The sequence below is a fragment of the Glandiceps talaboti genome, chromosome 10, assembly GCF_964340395.1.
Source record: "Glandiceps talaboti chromosome 10, keGlaTala1.1, whole genome shotgun sequence".
NCBI classification, from domain to species: Eukaryota; Metazoa; Hemichordata; class Enteropneusta; family Spengelidae; genus Glandiceps; species Glandiceps talaboti.
In genome coordinates, this window is record NC_135558.1 from 10,581,339 (window position 1) to 10,605,000 (window position 23,662).

A 23,662-nucleotide genomic window follows, 5' to 3' on the forward strand; every position below is an offset into this window, starting at 1 on the left:
GATGAGCATAAACGAAGGTACCACAAAAAGAACTAAAACATATCATTATTACCTTAAATGTGAACGAGAGCATGCTAATACGCTCAGCTGTGTTGGCATATCTTTTATGATTTAAAACATAATGGTAATCATAATTCGAAAATAAAGCCCTTGCATTTTTATTATATTCGCGTGGGAATTTCTAATTACTTTCAGCAAGGAAAATATACCACGTATATATAGTTTAGACAAGCGTGCAGCGGCTTCAGGGTCTAGGTAGTTGGTTTGCTCTGCAGTGCGCAAAACGTTGTACACAGTACATTGCGCATCAACCATGAGCCTCACTTTCAGGCTCCACGTCACTTCCATTTTAATGGCTGCCGAGAAAAACAACTGCCCCTTTGAAATGAAATTTGAGAATAACTTATAGCCTAAAGCTGTTCTAATGAAAATATCTCCAGTTGCTATTACGATAGCAACAAATATAGAATACATACACCGTTAGTTTTTTTTAAAAAGGACAAAAACCTTGATTTATGATGCTCTCATGCCATTCGCAACAGCATAAGAAAGAATGACAAATGTGGTTCAGTAGTGTGCACAGACAAATAAAAAATATATACATCCTAATAAAATGTTCCATTGTGCCTTTTTGTACTTTTGGAAAAATGTATTCATTGATTTAATTTATCTGGACTTTGAAAAGAAAAAGTTATTTGAATAGTATTAGTAGAAGTTTAGGTTTCTCCTCAGTGTGTTTAGTTTAGTGGCACTAGGAAGTTTGATTTAGTTACATTGACCACTAGTAATATAAAGAATCTGACAATGTTATGATAAGCGTTTAACGCACACTATTGTTACTCTTGTTGGCGTATCAAATCCTTAACAATTTATGTTTATATTCAAAAATGTATAAATACGCGATGAGGCCTTAAGAAATTGTTTGCTTCCGGTCACCCAACCCCACCTAGTTTTTCACGACGATCCTTAACTTTTATATGTTTTCAAGAAAAAAAATAAAATTGCAAAAATTGTGAAGTCTCGCAAGAAATAGTGGATGCGGAAACTGACATCAACTGAAAAAGACAATATAAAACAGTTCTTCCAATCTGTAATGGTTGTACATGTGATGAGAACAAACCAATAACACATCGATTATATGGAAAACAAAACTACCTGAATTAGACGCTCACATATGAAAATATATATATAAAAAAATAAAATAAAACATCTACCTACCCTACCTAATCTAAAATTGAGTGTAATCGGAAGCACACAATTTTTAATAGGCCTAATAGGACGTTTTTTTGCTTATGGTTCTTGGTGGTTACTTTTGTTTCATAGTGATCTTTCTTATATTGGACCATGTCTGTAAACTGATACACCTCTCGTCAATTTTTCGATAAGGTATAAAAATCACATTATTACATAATTTCATGGTTACCAAAAAAAAAACAATTGGAAGCATACCAGAGTCATTGTAAATAAGTATTTTTGTGCATTCTTAATATCTCTGTCATGCATTGTCTATGCCCATTTGCTCCGAATGAACTTGAAGTTCGAGCACAGACAAGGAAAATATTTTCTCGGCTGTGGTTTGAGAGTATATTGTGTCATATGCATTTGGAGCATTGACTTTGACCACCACAATAGGACCGTAGTTACAGACTGTATCACTTTAAAAGAATATACCATTGTACTGTGGCGATAATTAAAGCTGATTTGGAGTGGTAAAGAGAATAGTCTGGTAGAAGTATAGAGTAGTGAATACTATTACTCCGTTGAAGATGCACAGCCAAGCGTTTGTTGCAAATGATCACAGGGGTGATATATTACAGCGATATATAGCATATGTGGATACAGAGCAAGCTTCTTTTCACTGACGCCATATGCATGCACTAGCACCAGAAATAGTGTGGTATATACAAACAATTATAGAATTATAACTTGGGCATCGTCTCTGTAGAAGGAGCACGACTTTGTCAAGAACTCCTTGCAGTAGAATTATATCAAACATAGTCTTGTCCAACAGAATCACATGAAACACACTGGCCCAATTTCAAATTTAAAGGCAGTCTGTTTCTCTTGAGAGATTTTCTCGTCGAAGACAACATCAATTATAGGTAGGTGGGTTATGTCTTGTGTTCGCAAAAGTAGTTTTGTTTCTTTCCATTCTCCGTCACGACCAATTACCTAGAATGGTAAAGAAATAATGTTTTTTCTCTAAAATTGATATACTTCATCAGCTCATCGTACATCCTGTCAAACTGACTCTCTGTCTGTCCTCCCCTTTTGTCTGTCTCTTTTTGCCCATCGTTCTGCCTTTGTATGTATGTATGTATGTATGTATGTATGTATGTATGTATGTATGTATGTATGTATGTATGTATGTATGTATGTATGTATGTATGTATGTATGTATGTAATGTATGTATGTATGTATGTATGTATGTATGTTATGTATGTATGTATGTATGTATGTATGTATGTATGTATGTAATGCATGTATGTATGTATGTATGTATGTATGTATGTATGTATGTATGTGTGTGTGTGTGTATGTATGTATGTATGTATGTATGTATGTATGTATGTATGTATGTATGTATGTATGTAGGTAGGTATGTACGTAGGTAGGTAGGTAGGTACGTAGGTAGGTAGGTAGGTACGTACGTACGTACGTAGTTACGTACGTACGTACGTTCGTATGTATGTATGTATGTATGTATGTATGTATGTATGTATGTATGTATGTATGTATGTATGTATGTATGCCTTTCTGTCTATGTCTGTCTGTCTGTCTGTCTGTCTGTCTGTCTGTCTGTCTGTCTGTCTGTCTGTCTGTCTGCCTGCCTCTCTTTCTCTCTCAGTCACTGTTGTCATTTCTATTGTGGCTACATGTGTTTCCTGGTAGGTATTTTCTCAAGACAATCGCATAATGAAGAAGAATAATAGTTAAACTCTTTATTCATGTCAAATGTAAACGCTACTTAGTTAGATATGACATTACCTGACATTCATCCTTCAGTACACTGAGGTCTTTATTCCAATATTGCATCACTTTGGTATCCCAACCTTTGAATTTGACGATGAGTCTGCGTTTTTTGCCATGTGTTCGCCACACTCTAGCACCATTGCAGTGAATTGTGACCTCTTGCATGACCTCTGAACTCAACAGGTGTAAGAAGTTCATTTGTGCCTTTGTGATGGAATACTGGAACTGTAACAGAGAACAAAATTCAAAGTGTTAATAGAGGAGGTAAACTACACGTTGGGTTAGATATATTTGCAGTAGTACATAATAGTTGATTCCACCTTGCTACAACATATTAATATTTAACACACACACACACACACACACACACACACACACACACACACACACACACATACATACATACATACATACATACATACATACATACATACACACACGCATGCACGCACATACATACATACATACATACATACATACATACATACATACATACATACATACACACATACATATATACACACACACTGATATACATAGATTAGACATATATCAAACAGAGATAATACGCTTTGATCTATGTGAATGTAGCAAAATGTATCATTCCTAATTAGGAAATAAGACTCGATTTTTAGATTAAAATCCATCACAATCAAATATGGAGTTTGGGGATTATTTAAGTAAAAGATGCATCATTTTGGCAAAGATTACATCTCACTCTTCCGATGAAAGAACGTACAGACAACAGACTAGCATTGAAATGCATGAAGGCCATATTGTATGTCTGTTTTGTTATCTATCTGTGTAGAAACTTCTAATCTGGTTATTAGTTACATTTAAGATGTGATTGTCATTGCAAAACGCTGTACACCGTCGAAAAACGAAACTCAATACAATTATGTAATCCGTAGTAATGTAATCGGCTAATGCTTAACAGTCATTGGATTTAACTAAAGGCTAGTTTGTCTGAGAAAACTAAAAATAACAATTTAAAGGAAATCTGGTAATCGTTCTCTTAAGCTGATTTCCTGAACACTAAGTCTTCGAATGTACATCTACATGACTATGGCGACAACTGTATGGTTATAAAGTACACACATTCTTAAGTTTGTAACTCATTCTTGTTGGTATTCTACACATGCGTGTTACTAACTTCCAGAGTTTAAATTGTTTCTACAACAAAACAACCTTTATTGCATACTTATGGATTTAAGATTTTCTGTATCGATCATGAGGCGATCAAAATGCATTAGACCATACAAAAGTAAGTTGACAGTCGGTCGGTCTTGACAGAAGAGTGTTAGTTCTAAGATGTCAAAATGTTAAAGGATACATAGAGCTTCCTTAAGTAACAATGTAACACAAATTGATATATTTCCTGAAAAGGAAAGGAATAAAAAGAAAGAAAGAAATATATATATATATAAGAAAAGTGTTATAACGTTGAGCAAAAGTAATGTATTACCGTCTCTGCATTGACTGGACTTAGACAAGTCTGTCCACCTTCTGCCATCTTGCAGTTCACTTGCAGTGCATCATTTGAACATCCCAGGTTTGGATCGATCCAAAATTCACCTGGAAATAGATACTTGATTTATAAACAGACGATGGTATCCCTTTGTTGTCATCATGAAAGAGATTATTGAGGTTTATATATCAGAATGTTATCATTACATCGTGCCACGATTTTACTGAAAAGTGACAAAATAGCTGGATGTGTAAGGAACTTCATATCAGAATTGTCTGCCTGCCTGCCTAAAAATTACCACTTTGTAGGCAAACATTTTAATCGACCAGTACATTTTAAATATCATGATAAAGGAGAGGATCTGGTACTTGCAGATAAAAAAAAAATAAATTGCATGTCTTCCTGGGCATGTGCATGAAAAAAACGATATGGTCTGGAAATGTCAACGACACGAAGTATTTATATCAACTAACCATAAATAGATTACAGTGGATTTTACATTGTACTTGGGTGGTAAGAGATAATCAATAATTTAGACAGCCAGGGGGACTACAAAATGACAAAGGTAAAAGATATTTATTTCATTTGAGGTTTGAAATGGAGTTAATTTTAATCCTGTTCTAATACCGTATTAATCTTCAATGTTTCCTAAATATACACTACTTGTGCAATACTACTACAAATGTGTAGGCGACATATGACGTCATCAAGATTGTATGTCTTTACGCCATCTGGATCGGTGTAGAGGTCCTTATTGCCACGCAGGGTTTTAGAGGAACAACCCTCCATTTTTGTATCTTACCACTCATCTTCTTGAATTGGTCCATCGCATTTCCTATTGGAATCTTAAGGATGACCCTTTGTTACTGTCATTACGTCATTACCTTTACATATATATCATTTTAGGAAAATTAATTTTCTTATTTCAGCACTTGTCCAAACGTGATACATACATATAACCACTGAGTACTCACAACTTGACAATTTATACAGCGCAAGTGTTTCAGTAAAAGGTGGTTCTAAAATTACCTGACAGGACAGGAGATTGTTTAGCAAATTGCATCGTCAGCCCCTGGCCAGGATAATGTAAAACATAAGCAAAGCCCCATAAACTGTGACTATAAAATATATGTAATAATTATATAATGTTAGGTAAATCAATTATGCCAGATTATATTTATAGAGAACCGTATATCACAACTATTAATTTATGTATGATTATGAATTATCTCTATAAATAATAATGTTTATATAGGTATTTATTATTATAATACACGAGTTATATTTATTAAATATTTTATTTATGTGACTTGAATGTCAAAAACACTGAACATTAATTCTAATCGACTTTCTTTGCATTGTAACGTTATTACTCTTTTCTTTCCGGAGTTAATTGCATGGTCATCCTGAGCGAAACATGCGCAGACATCAGCGCATAGAGTACAGAACTGGATAAACTAAGATTGATCACGTGTTTGTGAAAACATTTTTTAAAGGTTTTGCTTATTCTGTACTATAAGTTTCAATTATATTATATTTTCTATATCTTCATCAAGCTTATATATACATAAATTCTATATTTTAAATAATTGCACGGTATCCATTTGAAGGACCACAGTTATAAATAAACATGGTTTTCACAAAGCCATTTGTTTGTGAACCTTCAAGTCGATCGAGTTATAGTACAACACCTCAAATTGACAATATTAGTATCAAGTACAGTAGCTTAACTTTGACGTAGATGGCGAGATACCCGAGGCAAAGATCATCGGATAGGATGAATGACCGGCCATATTTGGTATTGATTGGCCGTGAAATCGTTGTTATAAAATAATGCTATATATATCAAACACCTTTTATAATGTCAGCTGAAATAATTATGTAATGTCATAATGACACTTCTTACGGTTCTTCATGTAAAGGGTATGGACCAATGACGATAATAACTTGATTTTATTAATATTAAATGAAGTTTGCCTAAATAATCGGATTTTGTATCTGTCTCTGTCTCTGTCTGTCTGTCTGTCTGTCTGTCTGTCTGTCTGTCTGTCTGTCTGTCTGTCTCTCTCTCTCTCTCGCTCGCTCTCCCCCCCCCCTCCATGTCTTTCATGTTCTCTCATGACTCTCTCCCGCTGACTATCTGTATCTGGCCATCTGTCGTAATACAATTGCAGAACTACACTAAGAATGGTATCTTTAAATCAAAACTTACCATCACTGTCTGTAAGTTTGCACTCTACCAGATCTCGACACGTTCGAGCTGGATTTTCTCGAGATCCCGAAGGATATTTCAGACCTTTGAGGTAAGTTTCGAGGTAGTACAGCGTAGAAATAATTTCAGATTCCTGAAAAATAATTGTAAACCAAAGCTTTGTTAGATTTTCATACAAATTTTAACACCGCGTCCGTTCTTGAACCTGTCAAGCAAATTCTTCTGAAAACCTTATTTGTTACTGCAACAGTAATGAACTAAATAGTGAAGGTAGATTTTCCAAACATTTTGAGTTTAGGAATGGTTAAATTTCCTCGTGTATTTAATATCGCTAAATAAAAATCACGCTTATTCGCATGGTACACTAGATATACCTCTGGCAGTGTTGTTTCATACACACGATTTCACGCTATTTCATATCTGCGATTATGAAATCTTCCCTTGCTCAAAACCTTACATAAAAGTGATCAAATTACTAGTTTAGAATGCACTAATTATAGAATGGCTCCCAACAGTCTTTAATAGAAAACCTACCTTGCTATCTCCATTTCCATCGTCATTCAGAGTAAAATAATTGCTAAAGCTATCGGCTAGCATTCTTGCTATAATAATTTCAGTACCCTAAAATACCAAAATAAAATATCAAAGTTTAGTCAATGCAGTCAGTCAACTCATTTCAAATACGACTGAAACTAAATATCAGCTTTAATTACATTATTATTAGATTTGTTATTATATTATTTACTTTGGAAATTAGACAACTAATTCAACAATGATTGGTTTTTTTTCCAAGTAAGTCAGGCAAACCTATATAAAGTCAGGCAAACCTATCTATAAGTATATTCAATATATTCCTTGCGCAGTACGTTCGCTCGAGATCAAAGCAAGGCAAATTGTCTCGCTGTCAGCTTGAATGTAATTTCATCCAACTTAATGAGAGTATGCATTTAGCCTTAGCAATAAAATGCAGATTTTATTCTCTGTAAATATCGCCAGATTATCTCTATATTCCTAAAGCAACAAGTGTATCATTTGCGACAGATTTAAGATGTTGTGCCTTACGTCAACCAATCACATCTCTAGGTTTACAGTGCTATCAACCGATAGTAACATTTTGGTACAATATAAGTAAACAAATACTTACAGGCGGTCCTAGTATTCCCTGTAACAAAGAGATATGGAAAGAGTGAGAGTAATTAACAAGGTTGATATATTGTAGTTTATAACGCTCATTGAAGTTATCAGCTTTCTAACATTTTGAACATGTTCTCTTTAGGTTAAAGTCAGACAACCACATAGTGTGTTCTTTATGCGAGAGATGTCAATGAAAATTAAATAGAACATAATGAATTAACAGTTAAATGGTTATTTTGACTATACATACATACATACTCACTCACACACACACATACATACATACATACACACTCTCACACACACACACATACATACATACATACATACATACATACATACATACATACATACATAATCACTCACACACATACATACATACATACATACACACTCACACACACATACATACATACATACATACATACATACATACATACATACATACATACATACATACATACATACATACACACACACGCGCGCGCACACACACACACGCACACACACACACGTAAAACAACAACAAAGAACTGAACTCGACCAATTACTGTAAAAAAAAGTATCCATGTCGAAAAACAACACGCATAGTAAACAAATCATCTCAGTATTACAACAAAAATGTTGACGTACCTGAGTTCCTTTTTCACCCTGTAAAATCAATGAAATATGACAAATATTCTTAATAATTGAAAGACATCACCACAATGTATAAGTTCTTTTGGTGGCAATTTCACCTTATATGTGATTCATTATCACATTCAGATGATGTATATCTTACATAGAAGACTTAGTGTTATGTATCCAAAAACTACATCTCCATAGAATATGATTATAGCACTTCGTTATTAACTTCATACCTCGATCATTGAGAACATTCATAGACATGCATCTCCATATAATCGTAATACTTTTGATGTATTCAAATTGAGGTCAAACTCATAGCTTTTAGGGCACGTGAATCATATGCGAATCATTTAATGATGGGTACAGAAACAACTATCTACGAAAATGTGGAAAACCCGAGTTTTGTTGACATCTATTAGGTAGTTTTGTATCTAAAGTTACATCCGTCATAAACTAAGCCCCCAAAAAATAAGTCTCGTTTCGTTTTACTTCTGTCACCTTCAAACTACAAGAAACTTTCTACACAAATTGACCAAGCTGTAACTTTTAATTAGTTGATAATACATACCGGTGGACCGGGAGAGCCCTGGAATAGAAACAAAGGCGAAAATTGTTAACCTTAGTATCAGTTGCATATATATCGACTTAGGGTGACTTACTTCTAAAATATCTCCGACAAAATAATTTTCTATGCAGAATTCTCGTTTCTAAAGATGTGAATTCAACAACGTAAACTGTATTCATAAATTTAGGTGGAATTTTACTAAGAATTTTGACGTAGATGCTTGGCAGTGATGAGAAGTCGTTTGTTTTTCTTAGCATAATGTAGATGGTTGATATATAAGAACGCCAAACGCTGTAAAGCACTTACCGGTTCGCCTCGTGGGCCCTGTCAGGAAAGAGATGGGAAAAATACTTTAAATGATAAATGACACAATTGGCAAATATTAAGAGTGATTTGCAACGTCATGTTTGTAAAGGGGACCAGTGGATTCATTTTTTCAGAGGGTTAAGTATATTTTTATAACAACAACTGAGAGAAGCGAGACAGAAACTAGAAAGGGAGTGACTACACTCAATTGTTTATAACGATTTGCTGTCATCAAGTAAAGTACATTTATATTGCTGATGGATTCATCACGTCTTCGCAAACTTTTACACTTTGCTCGGCATGATAATGAGCACTTTTAAGTCAGTCTTTCTTCTAATTCTCTGTTACTCTTGCGGTCAAACAGGCATGGCGAATGTACTTTTAATAAAGCTTCATCCATACGGGTTATTTGATTCCAGAACAGAATGAAAAAAAAAACGAACCTTTAGTCCCGGATCTCCCTGGAATCCAGGGGGTCCTGGTGGTCCGGAGGGACCGACTGGCCCATAATCACCCTATTAAGAAAATTATGAAAGGTATGTTATTCCAGTCGACCATTTTGCCCAGACAAAGGAAACATACCCTGACAAAGAATACGTACACGACTGTATAACCGAGTGTGCTGGTCAGTTAGATAAATACACGTGGAATTCAAAATATGTTCCATGCATGGTTTAATTTGGAGGGCAAGACTGTTATAAGGGCTGGTGAACCTTTGCTGTGGGTGACTTATTATGGAACAAAAAGCATGCATGATTACTTCAAGAGCTTAGCTTGAAACGAGTGTCCATTTCAAATATGCCAAAGGTGTCACTTGTGGAACGAATCCGAAATCGAACCATGGTGAACCGTTATGAAGTGTGCATGCATTGCCCTTATGATAACGTTATGTTGGGGTCTGTTCGGTAGAGCTGAAGCAAGAATTATTGATTGTAGATTTAATACTACACGGGTCTGATTTTTAGCACGTGAGGGGGGTGAGCATAATGCAGCGATTCACACTGCTGGCTGCCTGTAAGACATTAGTACAAAATTTAAAACTTACTATGTCTCCGTGGGGACCTATAAAACCAAGTGGACCAGCCACTCCTTTGTCTCCACGTGGTCCCTAAATAAGAACATTTTGAAAATGATTAAAATGAAAAGTAAGTATAATAATTTCTATACCCTTACATATAAATAGCGCCCTCTAGTGGGGAGGTCATAATGTAAGTAATAGACGAACACTTTTTTTTCACACACACACAAATACAGTTCATTGGAAAGAGTATAATGGCTTTGACAGTACGTGATAATAATATATTACATGAATTATACTTTCTATCCGAGAAACTTCACTATCATGTTTGAGGGCGCACTTTACGATAAAATATGTCCAACTGCAGCAAACGTAGTATTACATCGTTTACGTTGAACATGGGGCCAATTTTGCTCGGTCTAAAATTTATCCATTGTCTACCAAATAGTACCTGTGCCATTAATTGGCCCAAAAATGTTGCCTCCTGAGGAGGGAGGGGAATATTTAGAGTGAAAACTACATTTAAATTTGCGATCCACCATTTCCATAGTAACTACTACAAACATATTTGGTCTAAAATTTGATTTTCTAAACACCTGTAATGGCCTAAAATGGGGTAGTGGTTTTTGGTCAAAAGGGTCTGGGGCTTTCAGTATTGGCCGTACACCCCCACCAGAGCTGTCCACTGGTATCGCCCCCCCCCCCCGCATAAGGATCATTCAATGGGCTTATTCTTTTTGCTCGAGACTAACTTTGAACTTCCTATAACCTTGTCAGACAGGTATTTTTTCAACCTAAATCTTAATCCTAGTGTGATAAGGTCTGTATACTTTGTCTATAGATGTAACCAATCATTTTCACCCTTACCTGGCGACCTCTGAGGCCTGGTAACCCTGGAAATCCATACGATCCAACGTCACCCTAGAATGAAGAGAGTGGTACAGTGAAAGGACTGAAACACCTCTTCAGTTTTGTCCTTGGAAAAAGAACATGTTGGTGTAGAATGGGATATATGTATTTTGGTCTTTGGTTACCCAAATTTACTTAAGCCTCTAGCGAATAATGAATGCATGTTATTTCAACTAAAAGAAACACACCCATGAAAGCACAATTTTTTTGGAAATAGACAGTACCAGAAATCCTCTTTCACCAAAGCCTCCCTCGGCCCCTGGCAATCCTCGACGGCCACGGTCTCCAGGAACACCTTCTTCGCCGACGTGGCCTTTTCGTCCCTTTTCCCCCTGAAAGAGTGCAGTCAAATAATAACATCCAATTAAGACCACAAACAAAAGAGGGAACATATCACCGTAAAAATACACAAGTAATTGAGGAAGTGCAAACAATAATATCGCCCTATAACAACAGGATACAACATCGACAACATTACCAAATACTCGAAACGGAAATCATGAGAAACTCAAAAACGAGTCATGAATAACATAAATTAACAGTGTGAATCACAGGTGAGAATAACTCACCATTTTTCCTCTTCGACCTTTACGGCCCAGTGGTCCTTGTTTCCCAGGAAGACCCTTCGACACAACAACATGCAATAATAACATTAGGACCAGTCTTACAAAGAGCCTTTATTTAGAACTTTCAAAACAGAAAAAACAATACATGTATAGCGTCTGAACAACGCGTGTACTAAACACAGACAATTATTCTTTTAAGACAATGCTTAAGGCGATTACTCATATCATAATAGATACTTAGATACTGATGTGAGTAAATGGTGCCCGTTTTTCCTTCTGAATGTCATTTTTTTCCATGAAAAAATTAGCAAATGTTCCAATTCACCATATATTACAAGAGGTATTTCTTGATTCACAAGGTCAGATTTTGTACAAGTTATTATTATCATTGCTTTAAACAAGCCAGTGTAACAGCAAAAGAAAGCAATACAGAACATTTATATACATATTATGTTATTTGAATACTGTTAATATGAAGTAGAAAGCTTAATATGTGCAACCAAATAAGATTTCAGCTCTGCTTACCTTCTCCCCTGATAGTCCTGGCTTTCCCGGGCCACTAGGGTCTCCTGCCACTCCCTAGAAATAAACCAGGTTAAGTTGAATGCATGGGTTGACACCTTAGTTGTCTATTACAACATGTACTAGTATTTGGTAGACGAGAAAATGTAGTATATTGTGCATTGATCAGAAATATGACAACTATCTGTGCATTGCTGACCTATTTTAGGACATGTAATACAAACCTGGTTATTAATACTAACAGATCTACGTGTTCGGCTACATTTTACCCAAGAACCAATGCGCCGAAATGGCGACAAACAGCCATGATTTGAAGAGCTAGTTTTGGTGGATTTTTGATATAAGTAAACTTATGTAACTTAGAAACACTTACGTTTAAGAAAACATTCACAAAAGTTACTGCAAGTGTTAAGTATACTATCGATTGCGATGACCCGTTCCGTTTGAGGGAAGTAGATACATTGTGATAACGGTGGTCTTCACAACATTATTTTGCGTAAATTTCACCAGTGGGAGAAGTAAGTTTGTGAAATGAGCATTTTCGGGCCATTCCTTTGAATATCATACACCCGTTTTACATTATAATCACAAATCAAACTCTCACTTACCCTTTTTCCCTGGCGCCCCCTTTTTCCTGGAACACTATTTACCCCTGGGGTACCCTGGAATACATAACAATAACTTTGAAATGTAAAGCACTTTCCAAATAGAATCCAATATAGCAAAAATTCCCTATAACAATTCAAAGGCAAAGCGAAGCAATATACTATTAATTAATAATAGTATATAACCACTTGGGTATAGAATGCGTTTGAGATTACCAATATCTACAAACTAGATATCCGATAGACCACGCACTAACCCGCGATCTTAAATTCTGAATTATGGGAAATGCAGAATTATTCTGTGTACTCTGTTCAGATTGCAAAATGACTATTTAAGACACTAAACAATCAAATTTACATTCACATAATTACCAGCTACTTCAGTTAAAAGAAATATCATTTTTAAAGAAAATGAAATCTAAAATGGTATATATTTCAAAGATTTTACCTTCAAACCTATAATTCCCTCAATGCCCTGGACTCCTTTTGCACCTGGTATACCCTGGAATAGAAAATGTCAATTTAGAATCGTTTTAATCCATTACATATTACGGCCATCACTTCTGTTCTGTCACTACTAAATGGTTTGACTACTTACATATCGAGTTCAAGGTAATAAAAAAAAAAAATTAAGATATTTATATAGCGCCTAGTATCCATAAATGTTGCTCACTGGCTGTTTACAATAGATACTGTTACAGATAAGCTCTCTCAAAAAGGAATGACTTTAGTCTTAATTTGAAAGTCTCAATACTCGGTGCAGAGTGGACAATGTTAGGTAGTTGGTTCCACAGAATTGTCAGTGTAGCTGAAAGATCGCGCTTCATATGATTTGAGTCTTGTTCTGTTCTTGTAATAACCACCCATAATTGTCTTTAACAAATTAATGTACTTGAAAAAGTTCTACAAAGAATTTGTGCAATTAATATGCCATTCATTAGAAGTAATTTAGCACAAAGGTTAAGTATCAATATAAAGCATAATACAGAAATTGTTGACGATTACAATATTCAAGGCCTTTAATTGACATGGTGATATACTTACAAAATCACCCCGTGGTCCCATATCACCTCTCAACCCACGTTTTCCTTCAGCACCTGGCAGACCAGCTGGACCAGATACACCTACACTACCAAGAAAACCTCTTTCACCCTAGTAAAAGCAAAACACCATATCAATATCATATAGGATGACAGCATTTAAGAAAATATGCTAAATTTTATCATAGTATATTCATAGATTTGCTTTCCTATAATTGGTAGTTGAAAAAATCATAATCGGTCAAGGTAGCCAAAATGTGTGTTCTGTGATATATTGATAGCATTAGAATGAAGGATGATTTCCATTTATGTCTTCGATTTCTTTTCTTTTGCGAGCCTAATTTATTCTTGTGCCCTCAGTTCAAATGGAGGTGTGGTTTTAAAATACTAAAATGTAGCCAGATAGAAAATAAACAGTTTATATAACATACCAGCATACCAATATGACCAAGTTCCCCTAATATACCACGTGGACCACAAATTCCCTATAAAAAGAAAATCAATAGCATAGGTCAGTACACTGATGTATAGATCTTAACCACTATAATACACTTCAAATGAAAGTCATTACTTAATTTTCAGATCAACAAAGACTAACAAAAGCAATAACTACTGCAGTACACACACACACACACACACACACACACACACACACACACACACACACACACACACACACACACACACACACACAGTTACTTCATCTCTTACCTTCTCTCCAGGTGAACCACCTTCACCTTTGACCCCAGGTGATCCTTCATAGCCCTGAAAGATATAAAGGACAAATTGGCATTCATCATCAAACTACAAACTATATTCAATTGTTTGATTGGCTTAGGTATTATAAAACCCTCTTGTAACTTTGTGGAATACATTTGTAAGAATGATGAAGCATTATGATGAAAAGTTTAATTTACCCGAATTCCAAGCTCTCCGGGACTTCCTTCTTTGCCAAAATCACCCTTTTCTCCCTGAAAATATAAAGATCACAAATACATATACAAATTATATCTTCTCGTTTAGTTTTTGATACATCAATGACACTAAATTCAAGAGTTTGCATTAGGATATACTGTATGTAACATTCTTAATTATGTTCAATGAATTGAAAATGTTCAAATGTCAGTAACTATCATCAAAGTCTGTGGTTATCATAAAGGTGTACAATTTCTCAAAAAAACAAAACCAGAGATGCATTACTTCAAGTTACCCTTGTGTTTACATTTTTATCCTAATGGAATAACATATTTTGTTATAAAGATTACAGTAATTTTTCAAATACTTCAAAACTTACTAAATGTAGAGCATTTTATATGATTACCTACCGTCTCGCCTTTGATTCCTTTTAGACCAAGTGGTCCTTGGGGCCCCAGGAAACCCTGTTAAGATAGGAAAGGTATTGAATTGTCTTATCTAAGGGACGAGATAATGATACACAATTGACAGTTTGTGGGCATAACAGGAGGTGACTTCACTCAACAGTGCACATGTATCACAACACAACATACCATAAGTTATCAAACAAGACATGACATAATGTGATATTACATTACATAATTTAATACGAGGTGACATAACAGGATATACTTTCATGACGTGATGAGACTTGACAAGAAACTAATATTACTATGTCACTAAACAAAGTGTGACAGTTAAAGACATATTACCAAACCCAATTAAAATCATATAATCCATAAAATCACTGAGGTATAATATTCTGAGAAAATGTGATCAGAAAAGTAGTATTATTAGTATTGTAAATCTGCACGAAGTACTTAGAAAGCTGTGGGGAACAAAGGTCAAATTATGCAATCAGATACCATCACAATACAGAAACTAAATCTTACCCGCTCACCAAGTCGTCCAGGTGGACCAATGGGTCCTGTTTCTCCTTTCTCTCCCTAAAATCATACCATCAGCAAAAGAACAATATTTTAGAACATGTGAAAAATCAATTACCGGTGGGATCAAAGGAACCATTTTTGCATAGATTTGGACAGTACAATCACCACGTATGATTATACAGTAAATATAGTGTATTATGAATGTTTTAATAGAAAGCTTTGATTTGATGATGTCTTGACAGGTAGACCAAAGTTTGAAAACTCATTTTAACTGCACCTTTCCAAGAAAGTATGCTTTGATGTTATGCTTTATTGACACTCTATTCAAATGTACATAATGCAGTGTTTATTTCTCCCCCCCCCCTCCTCCCAACCACTTATGAAAGGATGTCTGGTATGGTTTCTCTTAAAGAGTTATAAAATGTGACCTTACATACCTCCAAGCCAAAGTCACCTCTCGGACCAAGCTCTCCCTTGATTCCCTTGGACCCAATTTCACCTTGATCCCCATCGTCACCGGGAGCACCTCGACTTCCTTGTTCTCCCTACATAAACCCGACAAATTCATAATAATGACACTATTAAGTGAAAAGGATGAACAACTGAAAAGTTTTGTAATTAAAGTAGTCAACCGTACAGGGTGCAAAATTGTCAGTATATTTTTAGGCAGGAAAGACACAATTACATGACAATCTGATTTTGCAGGTGTCAGCTTGAATCGGTAAAATGAGCAAAAAAGTTTCAATATGTAATATATAAAACAATCAAAACGTGCAAGAATGCAAAACAAATTTTATATTATCATATTATATAGCAGACATTTGGTAAGTCCATATGACTAAAGATGAAGCTGTAACAACAGGAAAGCTGGAAAGATAATAGTGACTGAAGAATGATAGCTTAAACTATTGACATCATGACACAAAATAAAACCAGCAAACATGTAGTTAAGAACTCCTGTATAACTAACCTTTGCTCCTTGTAACCCCTTTGATCCCACTTTTCCAGGTGTGCCATATTTTCCTGGTGCTCCTTGTATTCCTATGCTCCCAGTCAATCCTTGAAAACCAGGAACACCCTATATAGGAAACATTACACAAAGTGGATGACGGGTTATCCCCAACCAATTTGTTTGACAGGCTGTACGTTTTAGAACATAGCAAGAAGTGATTATATTCAAAGGGTCATTGACCAAGGTCAACCATGGATACAGTTGGCTTAATGCAAACCAATATTATTCAGTCATACCAATTCGTTGCTCAAAGCATATCACCACATCTAATTGGCCGTAAAAGGTAATGAATTGCAACCCCGACATTTAAGCATTATGATATCTTTTTTTCAACATGGCTGTAACTGATTATGGAATGTGGATGGCTGGGTGTGCTTTCATTTTATCACCATCGCAAGTTACTAAGACTGTCTTAATTGAGTTATTAAAATAATTTATCACAATGTCGTTATCACAGTTGGATGGCCGGAAATGGTAACGGATTGCGGTAGAATTTGTATCCATCATGTCGACTTGTAACCACAATTAGATGAACGCAAATATCACGAGTTGTAATATTTCTCTCTCCAGATGTTTCTTTGATTCACCAACAAACTACTAACAATGGGTATCGAGGAAATTGCATTTACCGGAAAAATAAATCACGTCCCATGCACAAGTCATCACTGTTTGCAAGGATGCCTGTACATACATAGAGTAACATAGATTCACTTACAATTTCTCCAGGATCTCCCGTTTCACCTTTTCTGCCCCGCGGTCCACTTTTGCCCTGCAAACCAAAACACACTAACAAGTCAGTTTGGCAAATATCTCGTACTATTTCATAACTCACATGTGTTTTTTTAAAAACGAGAATTTACTGGGATTTTCACATTTCAGACTTAAAATGTTGCACCATTTCTTTCTGAACAATATTTCAAAATTATTTTGTTTATGAATTATATCAATATAGCGCATAGTTCCTCCAACTGTAACATTTTGAGGACAATTCAATATGGTAAGATTGTGAGGCTGTGATCTGACAACCAACACTTAGGACAGTGTAAATAATACACAAAATGCTTCCAAAGTAGATTGTTGTCTTGATGTGAAATGTAAGCATAGTAGAGACAAGATAATTACTTCTCTTCCTGGTGTTCCTTTAAATCCCATCTTTCCTGGCTCACCATCTGGTCCCTAGAATAATAAAGGGTAAACGAAGACACCATGAAAGTGCAGAAACAATCAATATGACTACGTCATTTGTGAACATATTGTAAACTTTGTGTAGTTTGACCTAATCGGCCTATCAATATAACCGTGGCAGTTCTTGTTCTTTTAGTCACGTGATAAAATAGCAGTGTTCGTGACATTTCTGTCGAGCCAGACGACGTTTCTTTCAAACTCTGTGCTTTTATTTGTTCAATGACATCGACATAGAAATGCCAGTGGTATATTGTAACTGAAACAATACGGATCAAAATTAAGTTACACAAAGATCCTTCGTCATAAAAGCGAAAACTGAACTATTACAACAGTCTGTTGATTCTTACCCTCTCGCCTGGAGTGCCACTTGCACCACTTGGTCCTTCATGGCCAGGATTCCCCTACAAAAATATAGTAGACAGGTAATGACCATATAATCAGAAGTTAAACTCTGCATATATCGACACCTCGAGCAACAGACACACATATGGTGCAAACACAGAAAGTATCGGACACACAGAGGCAAATCATGAGCACGCACACATACATACATACATACATACATACATACATACATACATACATACATACATACGTACATACATACATACGTACATACATACGTACATACATACATACATACATACATACGTACGTACATACATACATACGTACATACATACATACATACATACGTACATACATACATACATACATACATACATACATACATACATACATACATACACACACGTACGTACGTACGTACACACACACACACACACTCGCACTCGCACACACACACACACACACACACACACACACACAGACTCGCACATTTACATTTTCTGAGAGTTTTTACCTTAGGCCCCTTTACTCCATGCATACCGGGATATCCAACACTACCAGTAGGTCCCTACATTGACGTGATTAAAAAATAAGTAAATAAAAATATGAACAAGATGAAATTTCAGCTGCTATAAAATTCGAAAACTACGTCTGGACTCAAGTCATGTGTACAAGTACATAAAATAGACAACATCCAACATTTATATTTTGGCTTGTTTAAATTGCTAAGTGGCATTTGCCTAACTTTGAACACGATGTTTCGTTGAATGTCTGGCCCCTTGTTTAGTGGAAACCTCAGGCCATTTTGGGAAAAGTAATTATCTTTATCAGCTTTTGGCTTTTCTGGCAGTTAATTTCCCCGCATAAAATATTTGACGGGACTTTTTAAAAGCGTGACAGCAAAGGTATTTGTAAACCCAGCCCACCCAATGTAAAGATTATCTATAAGTTATATCTATATTACTTACTTTAATGCCATGATCTCCAGTTTTTCCAGGAAATCCGGCAATTCCTTTGGGTCCCTGTGAATAGTATTTTCGATGAATAACTCGAGTTCATTTTCGTTAAAATTTCCAGAATCTAAAACATAGTTTCTTGAAGGTAGTAAACAGGTAAGAAATGAGAGGATTGAATGTCATTGCAATACGAAAACTTCAAGTAAACTGCACGTGATTATTAATGTTATTCTGAGAGAGAGAGAGAGAGAGAGAGAGAGAGAGAGAGAGAGAGAGAGAGAGAGAGAGAGAGAGAGAGAGAGAGAGAGAGAGAGAGAGAGAGAGAGAGAGAGAGAGAGAGAGAGGACGAGGACGATGGGAGGACAGACGGAGGGAGGGAGAGAGAGAAACACACACAATACATTCACAATTTACCTGTATTCCTGGCGGTCCCATGTCGCCTCGTTCACCTACAGGCCCAGGATGTCCCTGGAAATGTTACAGATGGTTTGTGGTCATTAAAAGTATCTGTGAATAATCGTATAGCTGAGCTGAAAAGAAATCATGTATTTTACTCTGCAATATCGAATGCATGACACAGCAACGTACTAAGGCCCTAGTAACGTCTTCAAATACAGCGTTTCACCATTCCGTAAATTTCGTTCTCGCGACAATATTCGTCATAATATCGACGCAGTCGGCAACCTTTGCCGCAAACAATTTACCAGCTTCAAATATTATACCATTCTCTTTCCGGTTGTAATTGCTTTCGTTTCATTGACTTGCACCCTCTCCAGTAGAGTAGCATAATACCTTTCGTTTTCGGTGGCTTTACATTGAACAGTCTTGTACTGCATCTGATTGTAAAATTTCCTAACAGAAAAACATCTTGTATCTGCACATTTTTACCTCACCTGTTTCCCTTGCCTTCCTCTTTCACCAGGGTTACCTTGCTCTCCCTATAAAACATCACATGGGAAAAATAATAAAACAAATGAAATGCCATTGACAAAATAAAGTATAGTGGAAAATAGGAGTAACACTTGACATGCTAGTATACAAATTATTCAGGGAAAATTTACTATGTATATAGCCTCAATGCATGCACTAATTTCGTCGGCTGAGTTCAGCTGACAGTCTCGTCGACTGAGGTCAAAGGTTACGTCATGAAGCGTACACAATTCTAAATGCACAACATTCGTTGTCGGCATGATTAATGTAAGCAATTAAGGTTGTTGTCAAAGGTCACATTTGCAAATGTCAGCTTGTCTGTTCCATTACGTCGTGTTCATGGATTGCCACTCACGTCTTAAATATAGACAGTCTGTAGTCGTGCGTCTTGTAGTTCCGTTCCCCAAGGAGTGCGAAAAAAACCACAACACGACATTTCCTACTCTGTGGACATAACTCATCGTAGTCTTTCTTAATAACTGCGTACATTGTGCCATTTAGTGAGAACCCATGAATTAGCCCCGTTTCCATTTCCCGAGTTGAATAGTGATTCTGTCAAAATCCACACCCAACCCACTGGTATACGCTGGTGGACATATAAAGTGCAAAATCTTGGTTAATCTTGATTATGCACCACTAACTCGAAAGGATGTGAATTCGGCTGTGAAAATTAAACCTCTGTTTTATTTTCTTCATGCAAGCGGGAGTTTATTTTATTTTAATACTTTATTGACGCCACTGTTTATGCTGTGACTAATTGCACAAACAGCTACCTATCTTTTGCAGTGCGAAAATAATGCCACATAAAAAAGTGTTTCCCATAACCCGACCGCCCTTGGTTTAACCGCCGACCCCTAAACATGTTTACATACAAAAAGGTAAAATTATGACATTTACTTCTATTTCCCTGTAGATTTCTTGCCAAAGTATCTTTGATTACTTTTCCCCCAAAAAATCACATTCCAGAGAGAAACGATGTAATTTCAGCCTATAACAGCACAGTCTGCATATTGTGTTTGTCTACTTCTGAATTACATATGTCTTCGTTTACTTCTTTTACACCTCATCAACTGTTGCAGAAGTATTTTGACCAACGAGTATCTTGTATTTGAGTCGAACTAATTAAAAAACTAAAATGTAAAATGAAATGAAATCCTGACCTACCTACCCTATTTTCTGAAGTCATGTTATCGGAAAGTTTTGTTTGTAGCAACGCCCTCTTTGGGTCGTTCCTCAATAGACAATTAGATTCGCGTTGTTTACGTACCTGGGGTCCTTGAAGACCTGGTAAACCGTCTTCACCTCGTAGTCCCTGAGGTCCGGGCTGACCCGATTGGCCAGTAACCCCTGGCAGTCCTGGATGGCCCTGAAAATTAGAAAGAATATGTCTTAGACAGTAGAGAGGCATTTGTTACTTCTAATGGAAAATCGAATTAATAAAACGCACTGCATAGATAACAAACGAACTATTGACTGAAAATGTATTTGACAAAATTCATTTTCGGACGAAACGTGCTTATCTTCATCTTTACTATGTCATCTTCATTTTTCGCGCTCATTTGAATACTCTAAACTTCTATCTATTCATGGCTCCGGGTATAGACGAGCGGAAGGATACGAACTCGAAGCAGCAAAAAAGACACTTCGGATGTGTATAACGGTACTCGAGTATATCTAAGGAAGTAACAAAGTCAAAGGACTTACGAATTCACCTGGAAAGCCAGGTTGGCCGACTGGTCCCGGTATTCCAGTTAATCCCTGGATTGAAAAAAAAGGAGAAACAATTTTTGTCAAAATGTCAATGTCTTTATTATCAGGCCTCATATTAACGTCAATACTTCAGTGTTCTTTCATACGCGTGATGTGTTGTCAATGAATCATGTGGAATGTTTGTTGCCAAGAGTTCAATAAATCAGTCTGGTTGTGTCCCTTAAACGTATCAAGACCTTATCGTATGCCATACCAGACATCTGCATTCACGGTGTAAACACCATGTATGCAACCACAGTTTGACCTGTACATGTCACGGAAATCTCGCAGTAGCAATAAAACGAAGTGCCGGACCAAAGTATATCAAATGCCCAAATGGAGCTCTTAACCTTGTGTATTAACAAAATGTGCCGCTATCCGTAAGTGGGATGTCTTGATTGTTTCTAAACGTGCGACAGTTTTCCACCACCATCACCACCACCACCACCACCACCACCACCACCACCGATTTATTTTCAGAGAGATAGATGTGTGTCATGATATTGTACGGACGTTACCTTTGGCCCGGGTAATCCGATTTGACCTGCTGGACCTGAATCACCTCTGTGGCCCTGCGGAATAAAATAGAAGATTAAATTCTGAAAATATCTCGCCAGTGCATTGTTTTGGCATAACTTGAATATGAACGTCGTATAATCAATATTTCAGAGATATACTTGAATTGTCCAATTCCAAACGGTGAACATTTTGCAATATCTTAGATGACAAATAAAATGATGTAATTATTAATAGTAATACACGTGCAAAGACCGTGTAAATTTTAAAAACGGAAGCATATTTTAAATTCTTTGACAGTTTGCTCGTTTGTTCTACCCGGCCAATTATAAGGCTTAAATACACCCGCAGGCATTTACATTTAACGTGAAAAGTTCTACTATCAGTATCACGATTGCTCTCAGAATGAACTTAACAATTGGTATGTTGAAGGTCGTTTTCACATCCCGAAAGGGCTCGCATATTACTAATTCTCAGCGTTTTAACGTGATTAATGATGGCCCATGCGGTGATTAGTGGTTTAGACATCCGTACTACAGACTGTGTCGGCAAGAAGAGCAAAAGGTGCATCTACCTTCGGACCTATGGGCCCTGGGTGGCCCGGATGACCTTGTGGCCCGGGAAGTCCCTGGAAAGGAAAGAGAGGTCATTATAAGGTCATTCGTTCACCTTCACTGTCGTAATACAATAATACTTAGGTCATTGGCATGCAGTAACTGGCGATCTAGCTTTGGTATTTAAAGTCTATCACAAAAACAGGAAATTGAAGAATTTCACTCCTTCCAATTGGTTTTGCAGACTATCAATTGGACTCATTTGAATATGAAATTTGACAGCCAGACAAAAGTAATCTTCCGTGTCGCTTTTATCGATAACATTGTCAGTTTGCATACCGTATCATGTCGAATATACTCTAAGTATCAACATAAAGCTCTTTCTTCAATTTCAACAGATCTCAATGTGATAAAATGCTCAAGAAATGCAGACCACACAAAACGGCAATCAGAAAGTTGTGTGGAATTCATCATTAGGTACAAAATAGAAAATTTGTGGTTTTCAAAAGTGGTGCGCAGACTACTCAAACAGTGGTGCGGTGACCGAGTTGAAAGTCTATTAACCAGCAAGAATTCAAAAGGTACGCGGTTGGAATTGTTAAAAGTAGTCATGCTTAGCATA

The 23,662-nt window shown here is 36.3% G+C and overlaps 1 protein-coding gene across 2 annotated transcripts in view; it reads right to left on the minus strand.

Moving 5' to 3' along the window:
* Nucleotides 1–1,135: 1,135 nt before the first annotated feature.
* LOC144440881 (uncharacterized) overlaps nucleotides 1,136–23,662 on the minus strand; it is a 64,492-nt gene continuing 41,965 nt past the window's right edge. For both annotated transcript variants that reach the window (XM_078130321.1, XM_078130322.1), the window contains exons 26-61: nucleotides 23,061–23,114; nucleotides 22,489–22,542; nucleotides 21,926–21,979; nucleotides 21,489–21,587; nucleotides 20,185–20,229; nucleotides 19,706–19,759; nucleotides 19,304–19,357; nucleotides 18,850–18,903; nucleotides 18,335–18,388; nucleotides 17,925–17,978; nucleotides 17,518–17,571; nucleotides 16,761–16,868; nucleotides 16,228–16,335; nucleotides 15,794–15,847; nucleotides 15,272–15,325; nucleotides 14,864–14,917; nucleotides 14,658–14,711; nucleotides 14,378–14,431; nucleotides 13,951–14,058; nucleotides 13,355–13,408; nucleotides 12,910–12,963; nucleotides 12,305–12,358; nucleotides 11,783–11,836; nucleotides 11,438–11,545; nucleotides 11,172–11,225; nucleotides 10,332–10,394; nucleotides 9,730–9,801; nucleotides 9,287–9,304; nucleotides 8,984–9,001; nucleotides 8,422–8,439; nucleotides 7,799–7,816; nucleotides 7,189–7,275; nucleotides 6,655–6,787; nucleotides 4,440–4,549; nucleotides 2,990–3,199; nucleotides 1,136–2,172 (exon numbers count right to left, since the gene is read on the minus strand). In XM_078130321.1, coding sequence (XP_077986447.1) covers nucleotides 2,014–2,172; nucleotides 2,990–3,199; nucleotides 4,440–4,549; nucleotides 6,655–6,787; nucleotides 7,189–7,275; nucleotides 7,799–7,816; nucleotides 8,422–8,439; nucleotides 8,984–9,001; nucleotides 9,287–9,304; nucleotides 9,730–9,801; nucleotides 10,332–10,394; nucleotides 11,172–11,225; nucleotides 11,438–11,545; nucleotides 11,783–11,836; nucleotides 12,305–12,358; nucleotides 12,910–12,963; nucleotides 13,355–13,408; nucleotides 13,951–14,058; nucleotides 14,378–14,431; nucleotides 14,658–14,711; nucleotides 14,864–14,917; nucleotides 15,272–15,325; nucleotides 15,794–15,847; nucleotides 16,228–16,335; nucleotides 16,761–16,868; nucleotides 17,518–17,571; nucleotides 17,925–17,978; nucleotides 18,335–18,388; nucleotides 18,850–18,903; nucleotides 19,304–19,357; nucleotides 19,706–19,759; nucleotides 20,185–20,229; nucleotides 21,489–21,587; nucleotides 21,926–21,979; nucleotides 22,489–22,542; nucleotides 23,061–23,114 — 2,508 coding nt within the window. In that variant the 3' untranslated portion in view covers nucleotides 1,136–2,013. The remainder of the gene's footprint in view (nucleotides 2,173–2,989; nucleotides 3,200–4,439; nucleotides 4,550–6,654; nucleotides 6,788–7,188; nucleotides 7,276–7,798; nucleotides 7,817–8,421; nucleotides 8,440–8,983; nucleotides 9,002–9,286; nucleotides 9,305–9,729; nucleotides 9,802–10,331; nucleotides 10,395–11,171; nucleotides 11,226–11,437; nucleotides 11,546–11,782; nucleotides 11,837–12,304; nucleotides 12,359–12,909; nucleotides 12,964–13,354; nucleotides 13,409–13,950; nucleotides 14,059–14,377; nucleotides 14,432–14,657; nucleotides 14,712–14,863; nucleotides 14,918–15,271; nucleotides 15,326–15,793; nucleotides 15,848–16,227; nucleotides 16,336–16,760; nucleotides 16,869–17,517; nucleotides 17,572–17,924; nucleotides 17,979–18,334; nucleotides 18,389–18,849; nucleotides 18,904–19,303; nucleotides 19,358–19,705; nucleotides 19,760–20,184; nucleotides 20,230–21,488; nucleotides 21,588–21,925; nucleotides 21,980–22,488; nucleotides 22,543–23,060; nucleotides 23,115–23,662) is intronic.